The sequence below is a fragment of the Rattus norvegicus genome, chromosome 8, assembly GCF_036323735.1.
Source record: "Rattus norvegicus strain BN/NHsdMcwi chromosome 8, GRCr8, whole genome shotgun sequence".
Classification (NCBI taxonomy): Eukaryota; Metazoa; Chordata; class Mammalia; order Rodentia; family Muridae; genus Rattus; species Rattus norvegicus.
Window position 1 is genome coordinate 28,035,520 of NC_086026.1, and position 20,428 is coordinate 28,055,947.

Genomic DNA, 20,428 nt, shown 5'->3' on the forward strand with positions numbered 1-20,428 from the left:
AAATCTCAACCAGTTAACGTATCTTCTCAATTTCCCGTGCTGACAAATGCAATAACACTATTCATGTTCAGGCTACATTATAGACATAGTGTGTTGACTACATTATTACCAACAGTCTGTATTACCAGTCAAATCCGTATTATTATGAAATGGGTCCCGGGGTTGGGGATTTAGCTCAGTGGTAGAGCGCTTGCCTAGGAAGCGCAAGGCCCTGGGTTCGGTCCCCAGCTCCGAAAAAAAGAACAAAAAAAAAAAAAAAAAAAAAAAAAAAAATGGGTCCCAAGCCAGATGAGAAAGGAGCCAGAGCTGGAAGCACACGCCCTCGCGCGCCCCCTCTTGGGCAACTTCAGAACTACATGAACATCAGGAAGCGGCGTCCGTGCAGACCATCTGAGAGGCGGAGCTAGAGCGGGAGGATATTCCAAGCTATTATTGGCTGAGGTCGCTGTCAGTTGAGAGGAAAATAGCCAATGACGGCTGCGGCCGCTCGACTTCTGATCTGAAGGCTGTGTCCTGTCTCCTGTAGTCCTAATGACCTTGCTTCCTTGATTTGAACAGGACCCTAATTTCTTGAGAATATCCTGGCCCTGGAGTCAATTCTACTTTAGGGTAATATCTAGTTTATCCTTTTGTTTTTGAGACAGAGTTTCATGGAGCACAGGCTGGCCATGAACTCTCATGTCACCGAGCCTGGCCAAAAACTTCTAATCGGATCCTCCTGCTTCTACCTCCTAATTGTTGGGAGCACCACCACGCAACCCTAAGATTTTTTTTTTTTTTTTTGGTTCTTTTTTTTCGGAGCTGGGGACCGAACCCAGGGCCTTGAGCTTCCTAGGCAAGCGCTCTACCACTGAGCTAAATCCCCAACCCCTGCAACCCTAAGATTTTATCCTGAGTGATCTCACGGTTCTTTCCACTTTCTTAAAGGAGGCCCACTCAGTCATGTGGTCCCCAACAGCATTGTTTCTGCAGAAAACCATCGTTTGTGGTATAAGAACTCTGATATCATTCATCAGAGAACCCTAGAATCTTTCACCTCTCTTCAAAGGCAGTGTAGACCAGGTTGGCCTGGAAGTCACAGAGATCCGCCTGCCTCTGCCTCCTGAGTGCTGGAATTAAAGCCTTGTGCCACCAACGTCCTTATTTACTTATTTTTATTTTATTTATTTATTTTGTGGTTTCGTTTGGTTTTGTTTTATGTTTTGCCTTCTCTGATGTCTTTCAATTTAATGGGATCTTCTGTGGTCCCATGAATAAAAAAAGCCCAAAGCTCTCCTTTCCTCCCCTAAATTGGGAAGAAAAAAAAACAAGACTCAAATCACCCCTTAAAATTGAGAGGTGAGGGGTTGGGGATTTAGCTGAGCGGTAGAGTGCTTGCCTAGCAAGTGAAAGGCCCTGGGTTCGGTCCCCAGCTCCGAAAAAAAGAAGAAAAAAAATTTGAGAGGTAAGGGCTAGCGAGATGGCTCAGTAGTTAAGAGTACTGACTGCTCTTCCAGAGGTCCTGAGTTCAAATCCCAGCAACCACATGGTGGCTCACAACCATCTGTAATGAGATCTGATGCCCTCTCTGGTGTGTCTGAAGACAGCTACAGGGTACTCACATACATGAAATAAATAAGTTTAAAAAAAAAAAAAAAGTACTGACTGCTCTTCCAAAGGTCCTGAGTTCAATTCCCAGCAACCACATGATGGCTCACAACCATCTGTAATGAGCTCTGGTGCCCTCTTCTGACATGCAGCTATATATGCAGAATACTGTGTATATAATAAACAAATAAAAAAAATTGAGAGGTGATAAATTAAAAAAGTCTGGGGCTGCAGAGATGATGGCTCAGCAGTTAAGAGCACTGACTGCTCTTCCAGAGGTCCTGAGTTCAATTCCCAGCAGATCAAAGCTCCATCCCCAGCACTAAAGGAAATTATCTGCCCCACCCCCACCCCAGCACTCTGGAGGTAAAAGCAGATGATTAGGGGTTCAAGCTCGCCCTCCTCTTGGAGCATAGTGAGTTGGAGGCTGGGAAGAGACACAGGAAGAATCCAGTGCACTCAACATCATATATATTTTTTAAGTTTTTGTTTAGGTTTATTTTATTTTTTTGTGTATGAATGTTTTTTGCCTGCTTGTACATCTGTGCACCACATGTGTCTGGTGTTTAAGGAGGTGGTGAGCCTCGGTATGAGTGCTACAAATTGAAGTGAGTCCTTCAGCAAGAACAACTGCTCTAAGCAGTGAGCCACTCTCCAGTCCCAGGTTTTTAAATTATTTTACACGTGTGGTGTTCTTCACATGCCTGTGTGGTGTGTGAGTGTGTGTGTGTGTGTGTGTGTGTGTGTGTGTGTGTGTGTGTGATAAGATGCAGTACCAGAGGAGGTCAGAAGAGGGCGATGGATCCCTAGAACTAAAGTTACAAACCCAGTGAACTGCCACGTGGATGCTGGCAATCGAACCCAAGTCTGTGAGAGCCAATGCCATCTCAGGGTATTTGAAGCACAGCCTCAAAGATGTCTCCCTGAAGACATCCGATCTGTGTTCCCCGGAGTCCCAAGGTGACACCAGAGGGCCTGCTCAGATGTAGGGAAGAAATTCACGCACACGTAATAGCTGGTCTCCAATGGGCCACACACTGGCATAATCTAGAAGATCTAGCCAGTTCCATGCAACTCCATATATTTGTTTCCTTTTATTTTTTTAGAAAAAGATTTATTTATTTTATGTATGTGAGTACACTGTCACTGTCTTCAGACACACCAGAAGAGGGCGTCAGATCTCATTACAGATGGTTGTGTGCCACCATGTGGTTGCTGGGAATTGAACTCAGGAGTCCTGATTTCTGCCATGTTGGTGGCCAAGCATCAACTCAGGCCATGAGCCTTGGTCACTAGCACCCTTACCAGCAAACCGTGTCTGTCCTGGCTTTGGTGTGTGTGTGGGGGGGGATTTTTTAAGGTTTATTTACCTTTATGTGTATGGGGGAGAGGAGTCACCAAGGCGTGCAGCACCCTTAGGCCAGCAGAGGGCTTCTGATCCCCAGAACTGCAGTTACAGATGGTTGTGAGCTGCCGTGTGGGTGCTGGGAATTGAACTCAGGTCCTCTGAAAGAGCAACCAATGCTCTTAACCTTAGCTATCTCTACAGCCCGTATCTAATTTTTTTAGAGATGATCTCCTAGTTAGCCTCAGCTGTCCACTTGACAGGCCAGAGTTATCAGAAGCTGTCTTAATGAGGGGGTAGCCTTAGACCACATTCGATATAGGTATTCCTTTGGAGCATTTTCTTTTTTGTTTTTGATACCGAGTCACTTTATATAGCGCTAGTCTCGAATTCACAGAGACTTGGCATCTGCAGACTGAATGCTGGGATCAAAGGGGTGTGCCGCCATGCCCTGTAGAGACTTTTCTTGGCTGCCAATTGGTGTAAGAGAGGACTCTGTGGGTGGGGCCAATCCTGGGCTGAGCAGAGGCTGGGAACTGAACCAGTGAGCTGCTTTCCTTGATGGTCTCCACCAGGAGCTCCTCCCCTGAATTCCTGCCCTAACTTGCCTCAGTGATGGAACTGTATGTAAGCTGAAACAGACTTTTTCCTCCCCAAACTGGTTTTGTTCGCGATATCAGAAACCATCACAGTAGCATTGAATATAAACGAGAACAGTGACCTTGTTAAGATTTCCCAGATTCCGGACTGGAGAGATGGCTCAGCGGTTAAGAGCACTGACTGCTCTTCCAGAGGTCCTGAGTTCAAATCCCAGCAACCACATGGTGGCTCACAGCCATCTGTAATGGGATCTGATGCCCTCTTCTGGTGTGTCTGAAGACAGTGACAGTGTACTTATACAAGTATTAAAAAAAAATTCCAGATTCCAGACTCGGAAGAGTTTGCAAACCTGGGCCCTAAGGGCTGGCTCTGATTCACTGTCTCGCTGTCTCCAATTGAAGATGATTTCAGACCCAGGAGCTTGGCTGCTGATTGTGCCTGCCCGCACAGATTTCACTTCAGATGCTTAGTCAGGGAGGGGATGTGCGTGTGTCCTCCATGGTGACTGTCATTCTGGGCTGAGTTTTCCACTCCACACAAGCTTGATTTCCCCCTTTCTCGTTGATTTTTTTTTCTTTTTTTCTTTTTCTTTTTCTTTTTCTTTTTCTTTTTTCTTTTTTTTTTTTTGGCTTTCCTTTTCCTGCCTGGCATGGGCGCTGGGAACCAAACCTGGGTCCTCTTCGCCTCTTCAATAGCACTGTGCTCGCCTAACTGCCGAGAGTCTCCCCAACCCTGTTGCTACCCTCGGCACGCCCCCGTATGTGAATGTAAACTTGCTCCATAGACAGTATGGCATTGGCAAATAACCACGGATACCTGAATTTGCTGCTTTGTTACTGAATGAGCTTTGCTGAGGAGAACCCATCAGAATGCCATCCTTAAGAGCATGAATGAGAGCCGGTCGTGGTGGCGCACCCTTTCACACCGGCACGTGGGAGACAGATGCAAGTGGACCTCTGACTTTTGAGGTTCTGTGTAGTGAGTTCTAAGCCATACGTATTCAGACTCTGTCTCAAAAAAGAAAGAAAAAAGAAAGAGGTTGGAGTGATAGAACTCCTGCCTTACAAGAATCCCCTGTGAGGATCTGAAAGTGTGGTTCAGTAAAAGAGCCCCTGCCTTAAACTCCCCGGGGGGGGGGCGGCGTGGCTGAGCAGTGTGTTTACACAGCACCACCAAGACTTTTTGGGGTTTTAACTCCAGGAGAGGGGGGGGGGCTTCACTCCTCCAGCCAATCAGCTCACTCGCAGTCGTCGCAGTTGTCTTTAGTACGTGCCTAACCAAACGCTGAACCTGAATCACCACAACCTCTCCCCTGGACGATAGCCAATGCCAATGACTTTTGGCTAGCGTTCCCTAACGCACGCCTGTCTCCAGCCAAGCCTGTTGTCTGAGGTTCCAACCTCATGAACTTGGAGTTTCAGTTTGACCCCCATCCACACGCCTCTTCTGTTGGCTGACGAATTTATTTATGGTCATGCTGGGGTTGAGACTGGGGCTTTGCATAGCTCTCCCACTGCCCTACCTGACATTATTGTTTCCTGCAGTGGGAACAACTTGGTTGGGGGGATTTTTTTTTTCAAGACAGGATTTCTCTGTATAGCCCTGGCTGTCCAGAAATTCATTCTGTCAACCAGGCTGGTCCCCAACTCAGAGACCCACCAGCCTCTGCCTCCCTTGTGCTGTTATTAAAGGTTTAAAGGTGGGCACCGCCATTGCAGGACTTACATCCAGGTTTTTGTTTCTCATTTTTGCATGTGCTTGCACGCTACCTATGGTGTACGAGCAGACATACGTGTACGCTTGCAAGTGCATTTGGGTGCTTTTCTATGAGGCCTCGTTTTGACATCCTATGCTAACTTCATGACTCTCCACCCTATTTTCCCAGGCAGGGTCTCCAAGACTCAACCACAGGGAGAGCTGGGTGCAGGGATCCAATCTGAGATAGTACTCTTGTGTGGTAAGTGCTGTATCCACTGAGCCATCTCCCCAACCACTGTGGTTTTCCGTTTTGTTTTGTTTTTGCTCTTGTTTTGCTTAAAAACAAGACCTTGGGCTGGCAAAATGGCTGCTCAGCAGGTAAAGATGCCCCCAAGTCTGGCCTCAGTTGATTCTCAACTGACTCCTTCAATCAATCTCTTCTCTTCTCTTCTCTTCTCTTCTCTTCTCTTCTCTTCTCTTCTCTTCTCTTCTCTTCTCTTCTCTCTCTCTCTCTCTCTCTCTCTCTCTCTCTCTCAATACAAATTAAAATCAAATTAAATGAGAAACATGCTTTCAGCTGGGCGGCGGTAGTGGTGGTGGTGTAGCCTTTAATCCCAGCATTCAGGAGACAAAGGCAGATAGCTCTCTGAGTTCAAGGCCAGCCTGGTTTACAGAGAGTTTCAGAACAGCCTGGGCTACACAGAGAAGCCCTGTCTAGAAAAAAACAAAAAGCAAAAAAGGTGTGAGATGCTCAGTCAGTAAAATGCTTGCTGTATGAGCAAGGGAATCTGAAGTTGATTCCCAGCGCCAAAATCAACATCCAGGCATGGCTGCACAGTTGTAAGCCTGGCGGAGGGAAATAGTCAGGAGAACCCCGAGGCATATGGCCACACACTCCAGCCTAATCAATTAGCTCCAGGTCTTAGTAGATCATATCTCAAAAAGCATTGGAGACAGTTTCTGAGCAATCGCATCTGAGCCTGACCTCTGACCTTGACCTACATGTGTATGCAGACACACATGAACACAAAACGATTTGAAAGGCTGGGTGACTTGGCTCTGTGGAAAAGGGGCTACCAATCCTGATGGTCTGAGTTTTACCTCTGGGTCCCATGTAGTAGGAAGAGTAAGCCAACTCCTAAAAATTGTTCTCTAAGCTCTATCTACACACAGCCCGTGACACACTGACCCCAACACACAAATACACACACAGGCAGGGGTGGCACATGACTTTAACTCCAGCACTCAGGAGGCAGAGGCAGGCAGATCTCTGAGTTTGAGGCTAGCCTAGTTTATAGAGTGTGTTCAAGGACAGCCAGAGTTACACAAAGAAACTCTGTTTTGGAAAAAATTAAAACAATTTAAAAAGAAAAAAGAAAGGAAGGAAGGAAGGAAATGCTCGTTTTGGGGCTGAGGGTGTAGCTCATGGGTAGACCACATATTTAGTATGCAACAGATTCTGGGCTCAAGCCCCAACACTGAGAAAACAAATAAGTCAGCAAGCTTAAAACTGGCTCCTCGGGGCTGGGGATTTAGCTCAGTGGTAGAGCGCTTGCCTAGGAAGCGCAAGGCCCTGGGTTCGGTCCCCAGCTCCAAAAAAAAGAACCAAAAAAAAAAAAAAAAAAAAAACTGGCTCCTAGTGGATCCAGCTGCTGCAGGGCGTGCTGTCCAATAGATGTCCAAAGTCCCAGCCTCACAGCTAACAACCAGCAAACACACCTGATCCTGAGACCCAGAGGCTTCACAGAGACCTTGACCTGAGAGTGAGGGCCGTACGTAACCCTCCACAGCAAAGATCACCCCACTCCAGGGAGAGGAGCTGTACTGGGAGGTTGATCATCTCAGCCGGACATTCAATTCTTCTGGAACTTTCACGGCTGTGCACAAAGACTTTCTTTAATTTCCCTCATCCACATGTTGAGTAGCCACCAGGAAAGGAGTTGACGAGAGGGCTCAGTGGGTAGAGGGGCAAGGGGCTTGCCACCAGCCTTAGGCCCTCAGTTTCAGACCCAGAACCCTCATGACAGAAGAACCTATTCCTGAAAATTCTCCCAACATCCACACAACTGCCACGTGTGCTTGTACCTCTGGCTCCCCCCCAAAAATGGACAAGTGAAATTAAAATAGTAGAAATATCAGAAATGCTGAAAAGACTGCCCAGGTGGCATCTATGAAACTCCTCAGGGGGGCTGGAGAGATGGCTCAGAGGTTAAGAGCACCAACTGCTCTTCCAGAGGTCCTGAGTTCAATTCCCAGCAACCACATGGTGGCTCACAACCATCTGTAATACTGGTGTGTCTGAAGACAGCGACGATGTACTCACATACATAAAATAAATAAATAAAATCTTTAAAAAGAAAAGAAACTCCTCAGGGCTGCAAAGCTTCCTTCTCACCTCCTTCCACTGCAAACCCACGGTGCACCCAGACTTCCTGGTGGCTGTGTAAGTAAATCCTCCTTGCTTCCTTCTATCTTTAAAAAATTATTTTTCAGATGTATGTGCGCTTTTGTGAGTTCATGGGCAGCACAAGCTTGTGGGAGTTTATCCAGGCCAGCAGGCATCAGACCCCACAGGACCGAAGGAGTCACGGGGAGTTGTGGTGTACGTGCTAGGCGCTGAACCTGGGTCCTCTGACAGGGGAGTAGGTGCTCTTAACGGCCTAGCAGCTCTCTCTAGCCCCTTCTCTTCCTTTCTTCTTTCTCCTCAATCCTTCTGGGTTGTATTCCCACATCTTGTACAGAGGTGGAAGACAGAGGAGGGATGCTGGTGCTTTCTTCTATCCCTCCTGTCAGTCTCTCATTTAGAAACAGGTCTCTCTAGGACGACCAGGCTGGTCCCAAACTCAGAGATCCGTGTGTTTCTGCCTCGTCTGCAAGGGCTCTATTGAGCTTCATTTCCAGCTTTTTGAAGACTTTTTAGGTATATAGAGCTGTGTTTGTCTGTCCATGCATTTGTGGACAGGTGCCTCAGACGGCTCTGGTCCTTGGGAAGAACCAAGAAGCCACCTCTCTGGCCTAACGCATCTCCCTATGTGGCTTGGGCTGGAATTCAGAGCTCTGGGATCAAAGGCGTGAGCCACCACACCTCACTCCATACATGTGAGAGGATCTTGCTATGCAGCCCAGGCTGGCCTTGAAGTCTCAATCCTCCTGCCTCAGCTTCCCGTCACTGGGGTTACAGGTCGGTGCTACTATTCCAAGCTATACTTTAGGCGCTGAGACATCTAAGGGAACTGAAAGGGGAGCCATTGGAGATAGAGGTACAGGTGTCTGAAGCCCCCAACATAAGTACTGGGAACAAAAGCTGAGCCCCTGGAAAAGCAGCAAGTGCTCGTAACTGCTGAGCCACCTCCAGCTCCACAGAGAGCCCAGGATGACCCCAAGCCTCCTTTCTCCTGGTGCTTTAAAAATACACCCAGAGCCCAGCATGTCAGCACATGCTTTCTGCTTGCTTTGTTGGCTTCATTTTCTTTTCTGGAGACAGCTTCTCTGTATAACAGCCCTGCTTATCCTGGAATTCACTTTGGAGGCCAGGCTGGTCTCAAACTTGGGAGAGATCTGCTTGCCTCTGCCTCCAAAGTGCGGCCACTGCCCGGCCATTACTCTGAAACGAGGTCCAGTTGGCAAGGCTGGCCTTGCATTGGTTACATGTTTATGCCAGCATGACGCTGAATTTATCGGTGGTTCTGCCCCCTGCTGCTAGGATTACAGGGTGATCCATGATGCCCAGCTTAGAGGTGTTAGGGATGGAACCCAGGGCTCATACATGCCAGGTTAGCTCTGAGCCACTGAGCTGTACCATACCCAATGTCCCAGAAATCTTTATTTTCCTGCTTAGATACAAAGAGGAGAAGCAGGAACCAGGCATGGTGGTATACAGGTATAACTCAGGAGGCTGGGGCAGGCAGCAGGGCCAGGAGTTCAGGGTCTGAATTGAAGGCCATCCTGGACTACATGAGCTCTGGTCTCAAAGCAAAAGACAGGAGGCCCCAGGAGAAGTGTCACAGAAGTTGGGTCATTGGCTTCTAATACCCCGAAACAGACAGACAACTATGTGTCCCACAAGGGAGCAGGATGCCCTAGATGAGTAGAATGCACAATTGTAAGCAGAGACAACAGACAGGTTTCAGATGCCAGCCCCGATCAGGATCTGCGTGTATTTCAATAGCAGAGCTGTCTCTCCCTGAGGGATTCCACTGCCCTCTGAGGACCGGTGTGCAAGGCACTGCCTACTCCATTTTTTATTCTCATGGGAAAGTTACAGGGCTATTTAACAAAATAAGTGTCCAGGGCTTACAGCCCAGAGGCTGCTCTGCAGGTTTGTCCCTGGGCCCCATCTCCAGAGGGAGCCTCTGCCCCTTGGCCTCACCTGTTCCTTCTTTCCCTTGTCCCCTGGAATTGATCACCAAGTTGCAGGAACCAAAGAAAACACATGTGACCTTCCTGCTTTGCCTGTCCCCCCTGAAAGGGGGTCTGGGTGTGGGTGGTAGGAGTTCAGGGGCCTCTCACCTGCGAGGGTGCCCTCCCATACCCCATCCCAGACTGCAGACTTGGATGCTCCAGGGGCTATGACAGAAGGGCCCATGGATTTCAGTTCTGGTCTTCCACAAGGTCCTTTACAAGGCATCCCAGCCGCCCTTCGTGGAAGAAGGCATGGCTTGTTCTGCTGCCTCTTCTGCCCTGTGTTTTGTTTGTGGTTTTGCTTCCTTTTTCTTTAGTACAGAGACAGCAGCGATGCACAGCTTCTGTCCTGTGGCCAGTGCTCAGGTAGTCCAAGTGCTTCAGCAGGTACAGTTTTGTTGATCAATTTGCTTCCGACAGGGTTCCATGGTGACAGCAACACCCACCCCACTGCGGCCAGATGTCAAGCGGGTCACTTCACTCCAGGTATCAGTGTCTGGGTCATAGCATTCCACACTGTCCAGAAAAGTGTGGCCATCGTAGCCTCCTGCAGGGAGAGTGAAGAAAATGGTCACCCCTCAGAGGGCTCAACCCATTATGCACCCACAAAAAGGCAGCAGAAACCAGAAGGGAAAAGAAGCCACCTGTTTGTGATGGATAGGGAGGGGGTGGAATGTGGTTCAGTGGTAAAGCTCCTACCTAGACTTCCCAGTGAAGGTGAGGTGCAGGGTAGGAAGTGTTGTGAGAGTGGGGGGGGGGGGCCTCAGTGGTAGAGCGGCTGCCCAGAATACCCCAGTGGGGCGTGGCACAATTAAAGAACACTTGCCAAGCATTCGGGAGTCTCTGGCTTCTATATACTCAGCACCAGAACTTGAAAAAGAAAAGATAAGGACACTTAAGTGTGTTTTTCACCCTGACCCGGCCTCAGAGGGCCTCACCGAGGACGTAGATCCTGCCCTGGTGCACAGCAATCCCCAGCGCGCTCCGGCGATGCTTCATGGAGGCTACGAAAGTCCAGGTCTCTGTCTCCACGTCGTAGCGTTCCACGCTGTTCAGCTGGTCCTGCCCATCGTAGCCTCCTGCGGCATAGATGCAGCTGTGCAGCACACAGACCCCTAAACGAAAGCGCACAGTGAGAGTCACCGTGAGGCTGGTCTCGGATCGGTGCCACTGAACAAGGGACCTTAGCAACCACTACCCTTCCCTCCAGCACTGGAGAAGCTGGGGTAGGAGGATCGAGTTCAAAATCACCCTCATCTACATAAGGACTTCCAGGACAGCCTTAGTTGTAATGACCCTGACTCTTAACAAAACAGTAAAAGCTGGAAGGGAGGAGGGTTATAGATTCCTGGGCTACAAGGAGGAGCGCAGAGAAAGGAAGCTCCTCGTAGGCTGGGTGTGTCTTTACTCCGTGCCCCACTCACCGGCCCCGCTCCGGATGGTATTCATTGGTGTAATCATCCGCCACTCATTCCTCTCCGGGTAGTAACATTCTGCCGAGTTAAGCCGGTTAGTCCCATCAAAGCCCCCCACTGCATACAGCAAGCGGTTGAGCACTGCCACGCCCACGCCGATCCTCCGCGTCAACATTGGCGCGACTAGGTGCCACTCGTCTCGATCTGGCTCATATCTGCGAAGGACATGATGCACCGTGGTCACCCCAGGCTACCGCTGGACTTCCTCACACTAAGGTCCACCATCTACCAGCACTTTGTATTTTTAATATTTTTTTGTAGATAGAATCTTGTTATATAGTCCAAGCTAGCCTTGAACTCTCCGTGGTCTCCTGCTTCGGTGGTCTCCTGCTTCGGTCACACGGTCACCCTGTGCTGGGATGAAGGATGTGCAGCACCATGCCTGGCTCTGATCTCTACTTCTCTCAAGAAGTGTGTGGGATCAGCAGAAGTGAGGGGGAGTCGGCAGCTCAGTTTCCAGAGGAAGAAACTGAGGCTCAGTGTTATCAGTTATGAAAGCAACAGCAATTCCCTTAAGCCTAGGCAGCTTTATCCTTCCCGGCAGCAGTGCCTTGTGCTTCACCCCTAGTGAACTCACTGCCTCACACTACAAGCAAGATTTGCTACGGAAGGGGCTGGGGATTTAGCTCAGTGGTAGAGCGCTTACCTAGCAAGCTCAAGGCCCTGGGTTCGGTCCTCAGCTCAAAAAAAAAAAAAAAAAAAAAAAAGATTTGCTACGGAAATGTGGGGTAGGACTCCAGAAGTCTAACTGGTTCTCCCAGGCGCTTCTCCTCCAAGCAACATGATCAGAAATGGGGTGAATGCGTCCCGGTTGGCCCAGCAGCGTCCAGTCCATACCTGTGTTCCTGGAGTTATTAATAGTGTCCCTGTCCTCCTTGAAAGCGGCCGCTCAGGGAGGCATCAACCCACCATCCTATTCACAGACCACAAACATTAGAGGCCCCTAGGGCATTTGTTTAAAAGTCCATTTTCAGGCTATGGATGGGGTTAGCCCGGGGGCGGGAGGGGGGGGGGTAAATGGCTGGCCTGGCATGCACAAAGTCCTAGGTTCTATTCCCAGCACTACAAACACAAAATTTAAACTTTTCTCATTTTCTTACCCTTGCTCCAAGCCCTAAATTTATGTGTTGGGGGGAGGGGGTACAGGGAGAAGGGGGTTGTCTGTTTTGAGACAGGGTCTCATATCCCAGGCTGGCCTTGAACTTGCCATACAGCCAAAGAGAATCTTGACTCCCGATCCTGCTCCCTCGACCTCCCAAGGGCTGGGATGAGAGCTGGTGTCCACTACCACACCCCAGCTGAGTCACACCCCACGCCTGTGCCTTCCTTTTTCTCCCTCTCCTTATGGCAGTGTTGGGGATGAGACCTTAAACCCTGGATTCAAGAAAGAGACCAGGGCACTACCACTTAACTACATCCCTGTTCAGATGATACATTTTAACTAATTATAAACAGCACAACATAATTCACATACTATAGTAACTCCTGCTGTCCTCAGTGTGCTGTGACTCCTATAGGTTTAGGAAGCCCCTTCCAGGATTTCCCAACTCTGGACACTGAGGACAAACATCCCAGCCGCTCAACCTCACGTGGAGGCAGGGACAAGAACACGTACTGTCCCTTAGGGCCTCCGGTGCTCACCTCTCCACGCTGCTGTGGTGGATGCAGCCGTGGGAACCCCCGACTGCGTAGATGTGGCCATCTATGACCCCCACCCCGATGCGGTTGCGCGGCACGCTCATAGAGGCACAGGGCGACCACTGGTTGGTCATGGGGTTGTAGCAGTCCAGGGCGCTGGAATCAGTGTTGCCGTCCGGCGAGTTGTTGCGGCCGCCCACAGCATACAGCAGCCCGCCCACCACGCAGCCCGCCAGCCCACTGCGGGGCACCTGTAGGTCTGCCAGGCGCAGCCAGGAGCCATTGCTCGGGTTGTAGGCCTCCAGGTAGCTGAGCGACTGTCGGAAGTAACCGCCCGCAGTGTAGATGAGGCGGCCCACTTTGGGCGCCCGGCAGGGCACCGCTTGTGTGGGCTTGTGCAGCGTGAGCTCCTGGAAGATCTGCACCAGGTAGTCCTTGCAGCGCGCGTCGGCCTGCAGGATCTCGCACTTTTGCAGCTGTGTCTGCAGGAAGCGTGGCGTGAGAGCGTGGCAGCGCACGGCCCGTAGCAGTGCCTGCACGTAGAAGCGCCGCTGCGGGCAGTCGTATTTGACCCAGTCGATGCACGCATGGAACACCTCGGACTCGCAGCGCACGTTCAGATCATCGCGGCTGATGAGCGTGGCCAGCTGGCAGTGTGACAGGTTGAAGAACTCCTCCTGCTTGGCCACCTGCAGGGAGCTCAGGTGAGAAGGAAGCCCTCCTGGCCGAGCACCCATACACTGGCATCACACGGGCCACACAGTGTGGTATCTTTAGGCGCCTGTATTGATTTTGGTTTTAATTTTTAAAAAAAAAAATATAGCTAGGTGTAGTGGCACACTCCTATAATCCCCTATCCCACGGAAGGCAGAGGAACAAGGGTGTCTGAATTCAAGGCCAGATTGGTCTACATAAGCCAGTTCTAGATCAGGTAGGACAACATAATAAGATCCTGTCTCAAAATAAACAAATAATTGAACCTAGTCTGGCTTTAATCCCAGCATTGGACTAATGGCCACTTGGAAGGGAGAGGCAGGAGATGTCTGTGAGCTCCAGGCCACTTGTTCTACATAGTAAGACCCTCTCTTAAAAAAGGACTTTAAATTACATTTAATTACATTTAAATTACATTTATTGGTTTATTGGGTATGTATGGGAGGTGTGCGACAGCTCATGTCTGACGGGTAGGATCTCGCCTTCCACCTTGTGGTCCCTGGGATTGGTCTTCTGGCTTGGCAGTGAGTGCCCTCACCAGCTCCCAAAGGCACTGGGTTTGTTTGTTTCCTTGTTTTGTTTGTTTAACCCCCTCAGGAATCATATGCTGGAAGGAATCAACTTGTGCAAGTAGTATTCTGACCTCCGCATGAACTGTGGCACATACATTGCCCCCGAAATAAACACAATCAAAATTTTAGATTAATAAAATAAAATATAAAATGATAGGGAGCCTTACGGCTTGGCAGAGATGAGGAGACAACTCGGGAATGAGAGTATGGTATAAACTTCAAGTGAGCCACCAAGGTCCGTGTCGATTCTCGGCACCAGGGAACCTGACACACAAGAATCTTGGGTTTCAGACAAAAGCCTGGGCTATGACAACCTGCTGTCTCAAAAATCTAAATGAATAAACAAAATACATTCATGCTGATTCATACTGACCTTACACAGCCTGAAGGCTGTGCGTGTGTGTGTGTATCTGACCTGGAACTTGTTACGCGGAGCAGACTGGCCTCCAACTCACAGCTCTGCCTGCCTTTGCCTACCCAGTGCTGGGACTAACGGTGTGCGTAGCCACACTTGGTTTATGTGAGGTGTGGATGGAACCCAGGGCTTCGCACAGGCTGGGGAAGGGTTCTACCAGTCCAGGAGCACATCGGCCCTCCAAAGATTTATGCACTAGGCTTGATGTGCCCGCCACCCATCTTGTGAGGTCAGGTGTGGAACTGTCCACTTGAGAACGACAGATGGTGTTCAAAAGCTTTTGAAGCATTTCAGACTTGGGGTTTGGGTTGGTGATATTCAGAATGCAGTCATGTCCAGGGGACCTTTCTAGTCACTGCCACCCAGAGCCAAGGCTGCTGTTGACTGGCTTTCCCTAAGAACTGCCCTATTACTTTCCCTTGAGGACTTCCTGTATTCAGAAACGAAAATGAAAGCAATACCATGTGAACCCAGGAAAAGCCAAGCAAAGCTGGAGACTGCATGTGTGAGGTTGGTGGGTACCATTGACTGCCTGTTCAATCGCACTCCGAGGGTTTCTCTGTGTAGCCCTGGCTGTCTTGGGACTCCCTCTGTAGATCAGGCTATCCTTGAACTCTTGAACTCAGAGATCTACCTGCCTCTGCCTTCTGAGTGCTGGGATTAAAGGTGTACACCAATATGTTTGCACATATACACCCACACACCCCACTTTTTTTAGACAGGGTCTCACTGTATAGCCCAGGCTGGCCATCACTATTTTTAACACCAAAGAGACCAGGCTGCTGAGGCACTAGGAGGGCATGTCCTCACCTGATGCTCTCTGCATTTGGATTAGGGGCTCAGAAGCTGAGTTTTCAGTCCAGCAATGTGGCTTTGAGGGTAAAGGCATTTTCTGCCAGGCCCTATGATCTGAGTTTAACCTAGAAACATACATAAGGTAGCAAGAGAGAGCCAGTTCCTGCTATTTGTTCTCTGATTTCCACACAAGATCAGTGCATGCATATACACACAAATATATATATATATATATATATATATATATATATATGTATTTTTTTTAGGACTTAAAAAACAAAAACAAAACAAAACAATAGCTTCAATAGCCAGGTGTGGTGGTACACACCTTTAATTACTAAGGCAGGTGGATCTCTCTTAGTTCAAGGCCAGGCCAGTCTACAAATTGAGGTCCAGAACAGACAGGACTGTTACACAGAGAAACTCTGTCTCAAAAAACAAAAGTAAAAGAAAAACAAAAAAAGCCTCAGCTAGAGAAGTCTGCCAAAAAAAATAAAATCTAAGGTGCTGGAGAGATGACTCAGCAGTTGAGCGCACTACTGACTGCTCTTCCTGAGGACCAGAGTTCAAATCCCAGCACCCACGTGGCAGCTCACAACTGTCTGTAACTCCAAGACCTGACCCTTTCACATAGAAAAACATTCAGGCAAAACAATAATGCACACAAAATAAAGGTAAATGAATTTTTAAAAAAAGATTTAAAAACAAAAGTAAAACCAAGTCCTGGGGCTCTGCGTTCCATTCCAGTATCTCTTAAGTATACTGGGAGTCTGTGACTACAGTACTTGGGAGACTGACACAGGAATCAGGAACTTAAAACCATCCTCAGATACACAACCAGATTAGGGCCAGCCTGAGCTACATGAGGCCCTATGGAGAAAAGGAGGAAGAAAAAAAGAAATCTTCCTCCAGCCTTGAATGGCCGCTCCAGTCTCGGAGAGCACTATGCTGGCCCATCCCACTTCTTGTGACAACTGAGCCCAAACCCCAGGTCTTACTCACCTCCCCGAAGTGCATGTAGATATACTCCCGAGCACGCTGGTGCAGTTCCGTGCAGCCGATCTGCTCGGCGAAGTTGGCGATGCCGATGGCGTTGCTGGGGTCCAGCTGCTGCACGAGGAAGTCGCTGCAGGCTCGGACCACGCTGTCAATCTGGTACATGACTGCCCCGTTCATCACATGCAGCACACACTTCTCGCCCACGGAGATGGAGGCCGTGTAGGCGAACTCAATTAGCCTCTCCATGACCTTGGGGTGGATGCCTTCAATGGACACCACCTCCATGCCCTGCTCCCGAAGCCCGTTGGTGAACATAGCTTTAAAGACTGGGCTGGAGGAGGCCAGCACCACTTTGTGGGCCATGAATTGGGCAGCTGGGATGTCCTCATATTTGACCTGCAGGGTCACGTCACAGAGCTGCTGGCTCAGCCGAAGCTCGTTCATGATGCCAAAAGCCTGCTTGGTGTGATCCTCTAGTGTGTAACTGAAGGTTCGGTTACCATCCTGCGAGGGCGTCACCTCCGCCTTGCACTCCGTGGATGCATACATCACCGCGTCCCCTGCCCCCTCCGGGCACTTTGACCACAGGGGCAGGAACTGGCTGCTGCGGGGAGCCCCGCTAGGCTTGGGTTCGGGCTGCATGGGGTTCCTGATGACAAGATACAGTTCCACCACTAGCGATTAGGGGCCTGGAAGGAGGGAAGAGTACAGGGCTGGATTAGGCCAGACCCTGCCACATTTTTTTTTTGTTTGTTTGTTTGTTTCTTGTTTTCTTTTGAGACAGGGTCTTAGCCTAGGCTGGCTTCAAACTCACTATGTAAACAAGGCTGTTTGCTGTTTCCTCCCGTGTACTGGGACTACAGTTTGTGTCACCATATCTAGCCAAGCTTTAATTTTTTTTTTTTTTTTTAGACTAAGCAATGATTTCTAGAGCAGTTTTTGTCAAGCCAAGTGAACTGGACACACCCGGCTCCATTCAAACTGACTTCTTCTCAAATCACCGGCCGTTCCTTTTCCTGCTCAGAATCACCCAATACCTATCCCAGAGCCCAAGAGTGGAAACCCAGCTCCTCAATGGCCTGTAAAACTCCACACCCCCTTCTAGACCTCTTCACTCAGTTCCAGCCATGCTTCCCTTCCCTTCATCCGACATGTCAAATCCCTTTCTTCAACACCTCACCAAAATTTACAGAGCCTGCCATTTATACTTGCAACTGTTCTGAGCTCCAGGGACACAGCAGGAAGACAGAAAAGGCCTGAAAATAAAGCAAGGTCTGTATAGAAAACACTAGGCGAGCACCAAGGCCCTGGGCAGAGTGTGCAGCCTCTGGAACACCCACGGTGAGGGATTCAGGAGACCCTTGGAGACCTGGGGCCAGGACAGGAGTTATGCTTTCAAAGGAGATGTGGGGACACAGAGAGGGCCTGCAGCTGGCTCCCCAGGTTCTGGGGCTCAGCCTGGAGTCGCGTCCCCCAGTGTTATGTCTACTAGGTCACCATGGGGGGGACGACGATGAAATGCTCCAGGGGCCCCAGTAAGTGAGCGACTGTCACGCGTGACCACACTGCCGGAGCTCGGGCCTGGCATTGCGCAGAGGGCTGAGCAGCAGCCACCCGGTACCCGGTGCCTGCTCCAGCGGCCTCCCTAACGCTCGGAGGCGCAGCCCTGACGCCTGGAGAGCCCGCAGGGCCTGGTCCCGGGCCGCGGCCCGGAGCGGCGCACTCACCCCGCCATGGCCGCGCTCTGCCTCCGCCTCCGCCGCGCGGGTCACGGTGACTAAGCACAGCGCACCACCCTGTCACAATAAGAGTCCCGGGGCGCCGGCCGCGGGCGACCCCTACCCTCGACTCGCCTCGGCCACCACCCTACGCGGGTGCACGGGCTGGGCGCGGGTGCGCACTTGGAGGGGTCACGCGCTTCCCCCCACCGCGTGCACGTCCCCACGCGCGACCGCGGGCGGCGCCCGGAGCTGGCTCCCCACCGCATCCTCCGCGGGCGCTCGCTCACCTCCGTCCCACCCCCCCGGGTGTCTCTGTTGGTGCCACGCGTCCAATCCGCACCGCCGGGCCGCCACGCGCCGCGCTTCCGGGAGGAGCCGAGGGCAGCCAGGGGGCCTCGGATCGGGGCAGCGGTGCTGCGGGGTCCCGGGCGGCACGCGTGGGAGGAGCGGGAGGGCGGAAACAGGCGGCGGGCACGCAGAGGCGGTTCCAGCCCTTCCTGCAGGTGCCGGGCGGAGGGAGCAGGGCGTGGGTCAGGGCGGCCCTAGGAGCCTGCCTCCGGGTTAGGCTGTCCAGTACGCCTCTAGCTGAACCTGCCCCAGCGGACCCTCCCACACCCTACCCGGCCCAGCCAGACCTATGTACCTGGTTGAGATACAGATCTTCCTTTAAAATAACTTTTTAATGGTTTCTATTTCAATTCGCATTTTACTTTATGTGTGTGGGTGTTTTGCCTGCGTGTATGTCTGTGCCCCGTGGGCGTGCAGTGCCCCCTAAAGTTACAGGTTATCCACCCTGTGGAGAGGGGGAATTGAACTCTGGTCTTCTGCAAGAGCAACAGGTACTCTTAACTGCTGAGCCAGCACCCCAGCCTTATAACTTCTTTTTTGAGAATGGCCTCATTACATAGCCCTGGCTGGCCTCTGCCTCTCGCTCTGCCTCCTGCGTGCCGGGGTGAGGGGGAGTGGGGGGGTGGGGGTTTAAAGGCTGTGACACCACGCAGGGCTTTGTGTACATTAATTTATTTGTGTGTATGCTTGTGTGTAGAGGTCGGGGGATGACTGGCAGAAACTGATTCTCTTCCCCTATGTGGAGCCTGCAAGGTGCAACAGCAGCCCACTTTCCTCTCTCCTCTCTCTGTAGTCATTTTTTCATGAGGAGAGGTGTGGCATTCATCTGAGGGTGTTGGAGAGTTGGAATGCCCAGAATTGCCTTTCTTTGCATTTCTCATTATATATATATATATATATATATATATATATGATAAGAGATTCTTATTTGCTACAAAGGCATTTATGAGAGAAAATTATTTTCTTGACCTATAAGATTTGGCCAATTCTGGCAACTAAGTTCCATCCCTGTTTCTCACGTGGTAGTAAAAAACTTACTCCTCCAAGTTGTCCTCCAACCTCCACATGCACACATAAATTAATTTTGGAAAATAAAGTTATTATTGGTGCTGGAGAGATGGCTCAGTGATTACAGCACTGACAGCTCTTTCAGAGGACCCAGGTTCAATTCCCGGAACTGGTATTAGGGTCAAAATGAACGCCTATAACTCCAGTTACAGGGGATCCCATACCCTTTTCTGGCTTCCACAAGCACCACAACCATGAAGACAAAACACCCATACACATAAAATAAAGATAAATAAAAAAATTTAATATTATTTGACTGACTGGTGCAGACAAGATGTCATTTTTAGCCCAGGCTAGCTTTGAACTCTGTCTCCTGTCTCCATCTCTCCAATGGGATTACAAATGTGTATTCTGGGTTTTTTCTTTCAATTTATTTTTAATTTCATGTTCATTGCTGTTTTGCCTGCATGTATGTCTGTATAAGGTGCATACTGGATCCCTTGGAACGGGAGTTACAGATGGTTGTGAACTGCCATGTGGGTTCTGGGAATTGAACCCAGGTCCTCTGGGAGAGCAGCCAGTGCTCTTAACTGCTGGGCTATCTCTCCAGCCCCAGTTTTACTCATATATGTTTGAGGCTGGATTTCACTTTGTAGCCCAGACTGGCCTTGAGCACACAGTAATTCTCTTGCCTCAGTCTCCCAAGTGCTGGCATTTTTAATATAGACGCCACACTTTGCTATATAATTTTAAGTAATTATTTTATATATTTATCATCTGAATAAAGGAATGTCCGGTGGAAATGATGTTGATCCGTGTGGGAAGTTCCTGGAGACACCACATGAACTCGACCTTTCCTATGTTCAATAAAACTGCAATTCCAGCCTTCTCCAAAGGTGGCGTCTCACCACACTCAGCTATGATGTAGGTGTTGGGATTCCTGCCCTGGTGCCTAAGACCACAATTTCTGTCTCTCAAAGTCAAGCCTCCAGGCCCCATGAGCTGGCTGTGGAGATTTATCAAGGCTCATTCACACAGGTACAGCCATGATTATATAACAGTTTAACTGTCAAAGGACTCGCCCAACTCCTACATTTTTTTTGTAGGCTTCT

The 20,428-nt window shown here is 49.9% G+C and overlaps 1 protein-coding gene across 3 annotated transcripts; it reads right to left on the reverse strand.

Annotated features, from left to right (window-relative positions):
- Positions 1 to 9,035: 9,035 nt before the first annotated feature.
- On the reverse strand, positions 9,036 to 18,523 carry Keap1 (Kelch-like ECH-associated protein 1). Of its 3 annotated transcripts, none has more exons than NM_057152.2 (6): positions 18,248 to 18,523; positions 16,243 to 16,928; positions 12,748 to 13,421; positions 11,056 to 11,261; positions 10,570 to 10,746; positions 9,036 to 10,178 (listed from the first exon to the last, which is right to left on the reverse strand). In NM_057152.2, the coding sequence occupies exons 2-6, from the start codon at positions 16,879 to 16,881 to the stop codon at positions 10,012 to 10,014; spliced, it is 1,863 nt and encodes a 620-aa protein (NP_476493.2). In that variant the 5' UTR covers positions 16,882 to 16,928; positions 18,248 to 18,523; the 3' UTR covers positions 9,036 to 10,011. The 3 variants fall into 3 exon arrangements, with proteins under 3 accessions (NP_476493.2, XP_006242653.1, XP_038936643.1); XM_006242591.5 differs by having other exon boundaries at positions 9,355 to 10,178; positions 12,748 to 13,433; positions 18,248 to 18,388; XM_039080715.2 differs by lacking the exon at positions 18,248 to 18,523 and adding an exon at positions 17,967 to 18,106 and having other exon boundaries at positions 9,355 to 10,178; positions 12,748 to 13,433.
- Positions 18,524 to 20,428: the final 1,905 nt, after the last annotated feature.